Source organism: Amphiura filiformis, chromosome 3, assembly GCF_039555335.1.
Source record: "Amphiura filiformis chromosome 3, Afil_fr2py, whole genome shotgun sequence".
Taxonomy (NCBI): domain Eukaryota; kingdom Metazoa; phylum Echinodermata; class Ophiuroidea; order Amphilepidida; family Amphiuridae; genus Amphiura; species Amphiura filiformis.
In genome coordinates, this window is record NC_092630.1 from 61,696,415 (window position 1) to 61,708,664 (window position 12,250).

The window sequence follows — 12,250 nt, forward strand, 5'->3', positions numbered from 1 at the left end:
TTCTTTGCCGGCACATCCCGCTTTTTAAAGGGATTTTTTATTATGTGCATTATATGATTATAAATAATTTTTGCACTTGCAACAAAGTTGAAAGTTGAGTAGTCAGTAGTGATTGATGACATAATATAGCCTAATTGGTTTATACTAGTCTCATTTGATGACCACGCACGTCAAATACAGGAAACTTGACGCAACCATCAAACCATGCATTTCCGATAACGAATTTTGAATGCCTGTAAAGTTCAAAACGGTGATATTAGCGGTGGTACAAATTGTACAGTTGAGCAACTTGAACCATTCTTTTATCGGCTATACAAGTCCGGCATACTAATATTATATAGCCAACGCTGAACTTGTTGTGCACAGGTTACACACAAGCTTAGTACACTGCATTATGCCGGCCATTGCCGGGGCATTATGTCAGAATAACACTTCCGGATAGCAAGTAACTGGAAGAAACACATTTTCCTGGTGGAGACCCCGTGGAGACCTCGGTGGAGACATAGCCTTTCTAGGGTTTATGGTGGAGATGATCATGGTTTGCAATTTCTGATCCCGGAGGAACATTAGGCATTGGACTAATAGAATTTTAAAACGATTTTGCGCATTATTTGCACTATCAAATAAAAATTAATAATGAGCAGCGGACTACTAGTTCATAATTCACTCGAAGTGAACACCAACCATGGCAATTGTCGCATTGAGCTTTGTATCGGTGATATTACCAAATTACCCGTATCTGATCAAGTGGATGTGGTATTGGTGTCTGCGTTTCCATGTGAGTAGGCCTACTAAAAAGTAGTTTTTACAGTTTGTGCATGCATGCATTTTTTTTCAAATTTAAAGAACTTTTTGCCAAGTTCCAGCAAAAATAACGTGTCGTATCATTTCACTAAAAGCTACTAAATGGCACACGGGGGCATGGAGGGGTGGGAGGGTGCCATCAGTCAGAACTCTTGTCGGCTTTGCCGCCCGCGTAAAAAACAAACAAACAAAACAAAACCCAACATTACAAAAATGTTCACTTTATGGTGGCATGATTTTGCGCCGTTGAGTGACCCCCTCCCAATTCACTTTTCCCCGATGCCCCCCCCACCTTCGAAAATGATTTCTGTTGCCTCCACTGAATGGACCTAAGTTATAGAATACCCTGATCCGTAAGTACACGGGTGTATAACTTTTAGGGTTAATAAAAGGCCTAATCATATCATACGTGACTAGTGCCTTGAAGAAAATGTCATATTTTCACCATCATTATAGCCTAATCTATCAATTGCATTACAGGGAATTACTCACCTACACCGAGAACATTACTTGGCGCTTTAAAGAGCAATCTAAATATTGATGTAAACAAAATGTCGAAAAACAAAAGCGAGGATTTACGATCGATGTACAACTGCTGGATCAGTCAGTCACTTCCTGATGGTCTTCCATTCAAACGACTTCTTTGCTTTGAAACCAAGTTGTAAGTTTACCAATTGTTCAAACTACTTAATTTCGCTACATGGATTTAATTTCGCTATAAGGAGCCTTAATTCACTAAATTAAATACCCGCGAATACAGTTTTATATTAAATTGTATACATTTATCGAAATAAATAGCAACGACGGTGGTCATTGGCAATTAGCGAAATTAACTATTTTTACAGTATTTAATCTACTATGTCGTTATGAGTTTGGTAGAATGTCGAATATCGATTCGTCTCCGTTGTCAAATCCATGTAACGCATGAATTCTTGAATTCGAGGGCAGATATCAGACAGTATGATAGAGCCAGATGGTACATACAGCATACCAATTATTTAAGAGGGATTTAGCGTGAGCGAAAGAGGTCTGGTGCAACAATTTCCTATATAAATTTAAGCGACTTTAAGCGCATCATTGCCCACAAACATATGCCAATGGCAAAATCCACATAATAACCTCAGTACCTCAGTCTGTTATGCTTCCGGGGCTATGCCTAGACCCCAAACATGTCCAAATTTTGTTCAATATTTTCAGTTATCATCATAACTCAATTCTAATCATGATCCTAAGCCACAGGATGATTTAAGCACTTCCCACCACGCCACTGTGTTGACTTGCGGTTAGCACAGATGTGTGAGTGAGCATGACACCACTGCTCGCACATTGCATTGACGGGCATGGTTAAATTTGAATTTGGACTGATATATTTACAATAAAAACGCATTCAAAATGCTAGTCGATTTCACATTTTATGTTACCTACAGAAGGTGTGAATTATCCTTTATGCATACATCTTTTGTTCTGAAATCGACCAAGTAATAATGACACACGCACAATTCTTAAACAACATCTTTTGCACAGAATTCAATGGGATTTGAAAAGTAAAGTTGCAGTTGAAACTCTAGTGACAACACGTTTGCAGTGCATGATGGGGCTTCCTTAAATCATCCTCTGCCTAAGCAATAGTCCTAACCCATCTACCAAGCACAGAACCAATGACATATTATTTCTTTCCGTGTAATATATAGGCTATATCGTAAAATGAGTACACTGTCTTTGATTTTCCTGTATTGAATATAATATAATATTATTTTTACTATGTAGAAATTTTGACCATCGCCCAAGTGAATTGATTGGCAACATATTTCGTTGCCTGGTGCCTGTATTAAGCGACAAAGATGGGTCCGTAATAACGCCACTTCTGAGCACTGGTAACCAGGTAATCATTGAGTTCCAAACTTTTTTAATTTAATTACGCTTCAAACGCCTTACAAAATCAGTCCTATTTTACCAACGTTTTAGCTAAAAAGGGGTAATAAATCATTCTACTATATGACAGAAAACATGCTTCCATCATGACACCTGTTACCAACTGTCAACATTGGACATCCAAACATCAGGTAAAAGTCACTTTCTGGAAAGCTGGACTGTACAAGGTCATCTGATGTAAGTCATTCCCCATGCAGGTCATATTGCCCTTGGCTGTTTTGACAAACTGGTCATTTCAGAGCCAGGGAAAGTTATAGTGACATGTAGCGTGATGTGAACGTGCGATTCCGTGTCCCGGGTTCCATGCCGGTTTCGCGCATAGTGCATTGACATCTGTAAAGAACAATTACACTTTAAATCCCGGTTTTTAATCGCAAAGCATCCTCGTAACAGTTTAAAGTATAGCTTTAAATGAGAATACTAATTCTGGCCAGAATCATATTCCATTATATAATAACTTTGATTTTGCGCATTTGGAAGAATTAGAACCTTCTTACATTACATTTTAGTTCACACGAACTGCTTTTCATAGCTTTAAGATAACTATAAATCTAAGTTACATTATCCGCAGCTGCATTACACATGTTATTATTTATATTGTGCGGTTATTACCGTATGCAATTGACAAAATTAGTAATAACTTTTCTGTATCAGGGGTACAACGAAGAGAACATGCTAGCAAGCCTCACGGAAACGGCAATGAATTGGATGAAGGCGGGACTTCCATTAAAGCTTCTGAAAATAGTCCTGTTCGCCCGTATCGAAGATGGAAAAGTAAACAAATCTTTTATGCGAAGACATGAAGACCTTTGTCGTAAATTTGACCAAATAAAGGAGACATACAGCCAGAAAGAAAAAGAGGAATATGACGAGGTGGGCGTAACTTAAAATTATAGGATTATGGGCGGTTTCAAAACTTGACCACCCGTTCGGACCAGCGGTTGAACTGCGTTCCATTGTTTTGAACAATCCGGCCCCAACCGGAAGGAACAAGGTGGAACCGGCGGTTGAGTTTTGAAGTTGTCCCTTATCCCGGGATCCAATATATGTCTTGGCTTTTGACTAAGAAAAGACATACTATGCTCATGACACATGTCTTCCATGCAGCAAGGAATGTCTAATCAACATAAAATCAAGACGTGTCTCAAACTGATTTCAAATGACACGTCTTGAAATTGTTGAGTGTCTTGTAAGGGTCTTTATGTCTTAAATGTTGCGTACTGCGTATACGCTATGACCAGATGACTTTGTCTTACTGGAGAAGTGTCTGAAGACGTGTTTTAGATTTTAGATTGTGTTTTCAGCTCAGGCAAGACGCAATGATTGTATAATTGTGTTTCCATTGTTGAAGACTTGTCCAATTACGGCAAGACACGATTTTTACAATGTAGGGAGAAAAGAACAGACGCATATGCCGTTTTACATGTTTTATCTCTGTTGTTTAATTGCACCAACAACAACTTAATGTTTTACCAATCTCGAGAAACAATACATCCTTATAAACATGATAAAGATTATGTCTATACGTTGACTTTGTAGGACGTGCCGTCGGAGTATGATGTATATTTGTCTTGTAGTGAAAAAGACAGTAACATTGCTACTAAACTAGAAGAAGAACTTCAAAAGGCCAGACCTGATATCAAGATCTGCAAGGAATACCAAAAGCTGGATAAAGATTCGGCATGGCAGACTGATATGTATGACATAATGAGGAAATGTGCGAGAGTAGTTCCTGGTAAGGCACACTTTATAATTAAAATTTAAGGACGGGTTATTCGTAGATTAACCAGCTTCACAAGCTTGGGACTTGGTAACTTACTTAATGGTTTTCAGCTAACCGCTTGCTAAATTCTTATAGGGTTGTGACGTAATGAAAGCTGACTACTGCACTATTTATGCCGATTTTGATTTATTGAGCATTATCAGCATTTGAAAACCCGAAGAAGGCAACTGAATGAACAAGGCCAACTGATTTCCCATCTTACTCAGGGTCATATATTGCCCTTTGGCTGCAAGTATGACAAGCTATAACCTGTTATTTACAGTAATTGTCCAGAAGAATAGGCCCTAGTTGCTAAAACTTTTGAGGGAACCTGTAGGCTATGGTATTCCGTCAGCACCTTGTGACCTGTGACTTTGTTGTTGTTTTTATCCAGTTCTGACTCCGAATTACCTCACGAGTTTATCTTGTTTGGAGCAGTATCATCTGGCTCTATGTTGCAACAGAAGAACTCGTCGGCATTTACTAGCCCCTCTCTATGTACATTCTGTCGAAAATCTACCCACTTATATTAGTTTGGTTCAGTACGTCGACTGCAGGTGAGCAAACTGTATTACTACTGACTTGCTTGTCAGAGAAAATGGTACATAAAGATATATATATATATATATAAGACATCTTGAATTCGTTTTACGCCGTTAATGATGCAGGGGTATTTTAGGCATGTTCTGCATGTCCAATGTAAACGGGAATAGAGATATACGACCCAAATATAGGCAGTACTTCGCTTCAACTGAATAATCATAATAACTGTAACTGAGAAGGGTAATCAAACTCTCTTAAACATGCTTTTAAAGAATCATTTTCACGAGAGTAGATCTTATATCATAAAGGTTCTCTTTAACTCACCGGAAAGTACACGTAGGCCTACTGCATGAGACTGCAATGACGGCAATCCAAGACCGATGCCGGGCTTGCGGGACAAGTAATGGATGTGATGCTAATATCTGTTCATTCAATAACACTATTATTTCTTTTTTGTTTCCGACAGAGAAAATGATGAGACAAAACTAGCGCAGAGTTGCTCCGATTTAGCAAAGAGCATTCCAGTAAGAAAAGCAGCGAGTCTGTTTGGCGTTCCTATTCAATACGACGTCTTCGTATCATATAGTCATCGAGATAGTGAGCCGGCACTAGAAATTGTCAAGATACTCAAGGATATGAACCCAGATCTGCGAATATTTTTTGATGTTCAGGAACTGAAAACTGGTATAGTATAAATAGCAGATCAAATTTGCGACTTTCTTATAGATTTCTAATCCATCGGGCTCAACCATATGATAGTTCTCCAGGTATCTGAGTCTGACACCCGGGTATCGGATCACTTAATTCTATCCGAACGGAAGCTAAGAATCTAAAGAGACTCCTAAATATGTCTCCTAAACTATAAATGTTTATGTACTTAGTTCGTAATAGAAATGTGGTATCTTTATCGTAAAAAAAATAAATGCGAGAATCTTTCAAATGGATTTTCTGCTAATTTCACGGCACATTTGAACAATTCTCGTGTATCGTTCTTATTACAGGCACATCATGGCAGCGTGCGTTGTACCACGCCATTGACGCAAGTCAATGTCTACTAGCCGTGATATCTAAGGCATATTTGTCTTCTGCTGTTTGTCAAGAGGAGTACAGTCTAGCTTTGGCTAAGCATTGCTCCATCAACGTAAGTATGAGGAGTACACGGACTTTCTTAATACAAATGGCGCTTTTTTTTGTGGAAATTCAACTGAATTGAAGATACAAACTGCAAGTTTCCAAGATATGACTATAGCCTCAGCCTGTTAGTAACATGTGACATTTGAAGTAAATCCACAGAATTCCGGGTACATTGGAGTGTCGCCTATGAAAGCTGCGTTCGTTTCATATGCAAGAAGCTTCGTATCATTTCCCACACTCTCGACTACTCTCCCGTTTTAGACATGTTAGAGGGTGAGATGGCCGGGCGGTTAAGGCGTTGCGCTGTCGGCCCCGGGTGTCGGCCGGGAGAATTCGATCGGCGAGCATCCATAATGACGGTTCCCAAAGGTCGGAAATCCTACAATTGCGTTCAATTACACCACAGAATGTAATTGTAGAATTACTTCTCACCTCCATACACTGTTGAGCACATGCAGGTATCCAGTGTTTGTGCAATGTGGTTCGGAAGTTACGTAAAGCCGTTGGTCCCGTGTACAGGACGAGTCACCCGGCCCCTGTGCACCGTCGTTAAAGTGCCAGAGCTATTCGAAAAGAGAAGGGTGGCCATGCCCGGTTCTGATACCTGTACGCCACCCTCTATAGTTTGATCAGCTCGTAATCGGCGGGTCTTATGACATCGCGTATTAATATCAATATATTTTATTTTGCGAATTGTCTTGTGACATCTCGCCAGAAGCATCACAAGTTATTCATTGCGGTCATAAACAGTGTGTACTTTCTTTAACACGCAAAATATATACACAAACAGGTCAACTATATCACTCTTACCATGGGTCTACTTTTCGGCGTAGTGGTAAAAGCCTAATAATTCCCGCCGATTACGAGCTGATCAAAGTATAGGAGCTTCTTAGGCTCAAGAGGACAAGCTGGGCGATGGGCGCGATACAACTGACGTACAAGTTGTCTAACCAGAAATGCAGTAGAACTACATGACGTGGATCAATCTTCACTGTACTTGTAATGCTTCTGACATGATATTGGAATCGGAAGCATGTTATCCGCAAGCGTACATTGAATCGCCACATTATTTTCTGTTCATCATCCAGTTTTTGTTCATTTCTTTTTTATGACTTTCAAACAGACCATCAAATTTAGACTGGTGCCCATATGTATCGATGAAGACATAGATGGAATACCCGATGAATTCAAACACATCGAAGTTGTTGATGCGCCGAAGGCGACATTCACCCGTGTTGTGCGGAACGTTTGTGAAAGTATTGTCAAGGGAACCGTAGATGATTCAGAATCGAACAAGGTATGTGTTGACAATCGCTAGAGATCGTCGTCTCTCTGGGATCTTAAGGCATTTACAATTCACATAATTTACTATTATCCAATGCGTTTTTATCATATTATGAAACGCCAGAAAATGTTTAGACGTTCGGACAAGTTCCGGCGACAAGATTCCAGATTGGAATACCATCAGCTGATTCTAATAAGCCAGTGTGAGCATAATGAGTCCAAAAGTCCACTCAGTGGATAGCGGGACAATACCTTCGAACAATGCACCCATTTCGACGACGATTTTCTTATCGTACTCGTGCCTGATGTCTGCGATAGTACGTTTTGGCCTTTTAGCTCATCATAAATCTGATGACCATAAGCTGACGTATAGATGATAGATGTATTTTGTAACATATCACTATTTACAAATATATTATTTTTAATATTTTGGTGTCATTGTTATCATCATAATTGTATCTCTTGTATAATATATCTGCAGAGTAAGTTCATAGGCTTAGATAGCATCGCAATGACCATTCGACGACAAGCGTTTAGGTCCAAATTTGGTACCAAGACCCAACTGGTTTCAACCGAAATGCCATTTCCGCCGCCACTAACGCAAATTTTGCCAATGTCTGAAGAAGCGAAACCCAAATCTTCAGAGAGTCCAGACATTATCATCAGTTTTGCGGATAAAGAGACAAAGAAAGCCGAATATCTTGCCAGACTTCTCCGTGAAGCTGCCCCAGAGTTGATTATCGTCTACGACAAGGAACCGGGACGTGAACGGCTCACAATGGTGGAAAATTCCAATCGAGTTGTGGTTCTGCTTTCACCTACCTACATTGAAAATCAGCAACTAGTAGAAGAGTTTCAAAGTGCTGTGTGGAGACAACGATTGACCAAGTACCCTGTCTTGTTTCCTATAAAATGCAGCCCACTTCCACCATTGCCTACGTATTTCCACATTGTTCCTCACTACATTGACATAAATGATCCACTCTGGACAGAAGTGAGGAATAGGTAAAACATATTTTTTACAGCCATGTCTGCAGCTTACTCGTTTATTAGCATGATTAGGGGAACAGTATAAATACCCGAATATTCACCTATTGCATGGTTCCGCCATATGCGAGGAGAGCTTCGATCTGGCAGCATGCATGAATGGGAATTGAACTAGTCATATAACATTGCGTAAAGTTACATAATACTTTCTTTCATGTCTATTGCCAATTCGAGACTCTCCGTGCAATGGGCGAATAGCTTTGAAGTTCTTGTATATGCGTTTTCGCGTTTGCCTGTTGCGACCTGAGACGAATATTCGTCTCAGGTTGCGACGGATGTTGCGTGCGTTTTTTGAGATTAGTTGTACTCAGCTGCGCCTTTCCGCTCAAGTGATAGTTGTTAGTATTTCCTACGTTTGTCTCTGCAGGTACGTTAAGCTGCCAGAAAACGCCGCGGCAACTTTTGTTCTCCTTAATAACAAGCGCTTCGGCAAACTACCTGCGGCGTTTGTCACAAAAACGCACGCAAGACGGCGAACTGTGATTATATAATAATACAGGCCCTTTACAATGTTTTTATACACACTTTAACTTCGGTTCAAAATAAATCATAATATATATATTTATAATTTTTTTCCACCATGTGGGATTTCACCACAGATTTGGCATATGCCTACCAGGTGATACCCCATCATTCGCTAATGAATATAAAAGATCATTCAGCGGGGAGGTTTCAGTGTGTCTTCAGGTGGCCGCAGTGTTTCTTCTACAGAGCATTAGAGATGAACGGTATGTATGGAAACAAAATAGCATTCTTGATCTTGATGATTTTTCCATTACGTTCTATCGCCTTAAACACACTTTCCATTTTCACTTCGCATCGTCATGACGTCATTTCTCCCCAGAAGTTTGCTATCTGTCACAGATGTTAACACATATAAGTCGCATCGTGCCGAATGAGGTGTCAAAACACGCAGAACAAAATTGAATACCTGAGCATGCTGAGGAAGAAGGGCCCAACTCCGTCAAAACTGTTTTTGAGATATTAAGAAAAAAAATTGGAAACGTTTTAGAGACACCTTTAATACATGAACATATATTATTATAGTGAAATGATGTATAGTGTTTTCATGGCAACGGTACAGGTCTTAATAGGAGCCGGAGTTGGGCCCTTCTTCCACTTAGGTATTCAATTCTTAATAAATATAGGAGTACTTCATTTGGTCAATCATGTACAATCATGAATGATTTGCAGATTTGGATGTGACTGCCTTATCCATACTCACTTGAACTGATGTGTACCAACCTCATACGACTCACTTTCGAATGAGTGACTCGCATTGTATGCGCTGGTATTAAATAACAATTTTGTTTGTATTGCCTCGTCTGTTTGGGCCCAAATTAAAAGAGGACATATCTGACAGTGAAAACAAACATTTTAAACCAAAAAATACAATTCTATATGGAAATGTTATGATATGGCTTTAAATGCCGTACCTTCATGACCTTAGATGAATTATGTTGGACACGAAATATTTTTACCTCGATATAACTTATCATTTTCATACTTGCACATTTAATCAGTAAATTGTTTTTTGTTAATCACATTACAGGATGGAAGGAGAACGTGAAGAGGAAAGAATTTCCCCCAAACCGGCTTTGCTAAACGCTGTAGCACTTTCTAAACAAGTGGAAACTCATTGGTAGACAAACGACAAGAATACAATTACAGACATACAGATGAGCAATATTATTGAGGAGAAATAATCTCATGAGATAACTTGTATCGAGTATTGTCTTCTAATTTTAGTGCTTTACTATCTTCAGTATATTCAACTATTTCCTAAAACTGGTTACAGTTTCTCGCGCCCAGGAGGAGAGGGGACCGCGGAGCGGCTTTCAAGGACTGGTGGATTTTACAATGTCAGGCTTGTCACGGTCCCCTACGCACGGAACAAGAGGACCGTGGTCCCTTACGCACTGAACTACTAATATTATTTCCCATTATTTTCTGAACGTAACTTCCCGGCAACTTCTCTTGGTTAATACGGGTTGAGACGCCCTGTTTCTCGCTCGACAACGCAAGAAACCAAGTTTTTCGACCAAAAGACAAAACTTGTTTTCCCCCGATGGTTTCTCGCCGAAGAATCTTGGATTATATCTGAGACGAATATTCGTCTCAGATTATATCGACCAATTTCAGATTCTTCTCATCCGATTTTGGAATCTCGGTTGAGAAACCAGGTGTTCGCTGATCGGAATTCCAAGATTCTCGGTCGTACCGAGTGATGGTCACAGACGGCTGGAGTTTGTCGAAACTGAACTTTAATCGTAAGGATAGACGCGAAAATATCGATTTTCGTTTTTTCACGCATCTATATCTCAGGTTATTTGTGACATGCTCATAATTCGTTATGAATTCGGCAGACGGCCGAATCCGGATTCGGCTTTTGGTAAATTCATGTTACACATGCATTACTTTAGAATTCGAGAACAAGGGATCAATATTGTACACAGTAGAGGGCAGCATATCAATTTTTTTAACGGAGATCAGATGATAACAGCATAATAAGTAATCAAAAGAGGGCGGCATACATGGTTAGCTAACGGTGCATCGCAGTACTGTCAACGACGATAACCGTTAAAAAAATCGATATGCTGCCCTCTATAATAATGCATGTGTAAAATGAATTTACCAAAAGCCGAATCCGGATTCGGCCGTCTGCCGAATTCATAACGATCATGTTGCACATTGAATGGATAGCTACATTATTCCCCTTTACAATGACACCACATTTGAAACAATCACTTTTTATACGGCTGAGTACACGTCTTGTGAATGTAGTGGGGTCTCAAACAGATGTGCCAAATTGACCATTATTCTGTGCTCAAATAACACTAGTCACCATACGCAGCCATCACCTCCTCCTCATGTTGCTCACGAGCCTGGTCACACATGCTGTGTGATGTGATGGCATTTCATTCTTCAACCAGGATTTGTCGCAGGTCATTCAATGTGGTTGAATCAAGCCAGTTAAGCGAATGCCCTGGTGCCGTGTGTCATTACCGCTCATGCACTGATCAACCACACGATAAAAAGATTCGGGAAGCACCGTAAGAAAACTTGGCAAGTGGTGGCAAGAAAGTTTCGCACCACGTACGTCGAAGTTCACTTTTCAAAGGGCGAACTGTTGTTACGAAAATCAAAACGACTGGTAAACATGTCTACTAAATGACCTCAAAAGGTCAAATCTTCTCATTTCGTCTGTGAAAAATAAAATGACGAAATTGCAACAGTGACAGTCACCCTTACGAGTGAAAATACAGCTTATTTAGCCAGTATCAACATGGTGTCCTCGGTTTGAATATTTTCCTAACATATTGGACTAACTCCACAGCTATATGGTTTTTCACAATATAACAGTAATGGAAAAAAAACTGAAATTGTTCGTCATTTTTCGGCACAAAAATTTTTGGAAAAAAATGACGTCACGGACATAAACAACAATCTCCTAATTAGCATATGGTCGCCATTCCGCCAGCTAGCTCGTCTTGTGATTGGTCCTTTAGTTATCTAGTTATTATTCTATATCGATGGGTTGAATTGGCTACTCTGGCACGCTCAACACGATCAAGTGTTCAATCGGGTTGAGGTCTGGGCTGATGGTAGCCCTTCTCTCTACTCCCATATTCTGTAGGTAGTCGTTGACTACCCCGACTTTGTCATCTGGGAGGATTGCACTAGGTCCCAGATTGTGAAGATATGGAATTGCAGCTTGGTGCACAAAATAATTGGCACATTATG

General features: G+C 39.9%; 1 protein-coding gene across 1 annotated transcript; it reads left to right on the forward strand.

Annotated features, from left to right (window-relative positions):
• The first annotated feature begins 471 nt into the window (after nucleotides 1–471).
• On the forward strand, nucleotides 472–12,048 carry LOC140148888 (uncharacterized). Its single transcript, XM_072170986.1, has 12 exons — nucleotides 472–778; nucleotides 1,285–1,465; nucleotides 2,572–2,686; nucleotides 3,391–3,609; nucleotides 4,276–4,471; nucleotides 4,893–5,055; nucleotides 5,508–5,725; nucleotides 6,043–6,182; nucleotides 7,299–7,472; nucleotides 7,941–8,464; nucleotides 9,106–9,234; nucleotides 10,059–12,048. The coding sequence occupies exons 1-12, from the start codon at nucleotides 637–639 to the stop codon at nucleotides 10,150–10,152; spliced, it is 2,295 nt and encodes a 764-aa protein (XP_072027087.1). The 5' UTR covers nucleotides 472–636; the 3' UTR covers nucleotides 10,153–12,048.
• The last annotated feature ends 202 nt before the right edge of the window (nucleotides 12,049–12,250 follow it).

Bases quoted from the DNA above. Each gene is read 5' to 3' on its own strand.
- LOC140148888 (XM_072170986.1), top strand. From the start codon at position 637: ATGAGCAGCGGACTACTAGTTCATAATTCACTCGAAGTGAACACCAAC. The intron at 779-1,284 runs GTGAGTAGGCCT...ATTGCATTACAG, and splicing joins ATTGGTGTCTGCGTTTCCAT to GGAATTACTCACCTACACCG. The intron at 6,183-7,298 runs GTAAGTATGAGG...ACTTTCAAACAG, and splicing joins CTAAGCATTGCTCCATCAAC to ACCATCAAATTTAGACTGGT.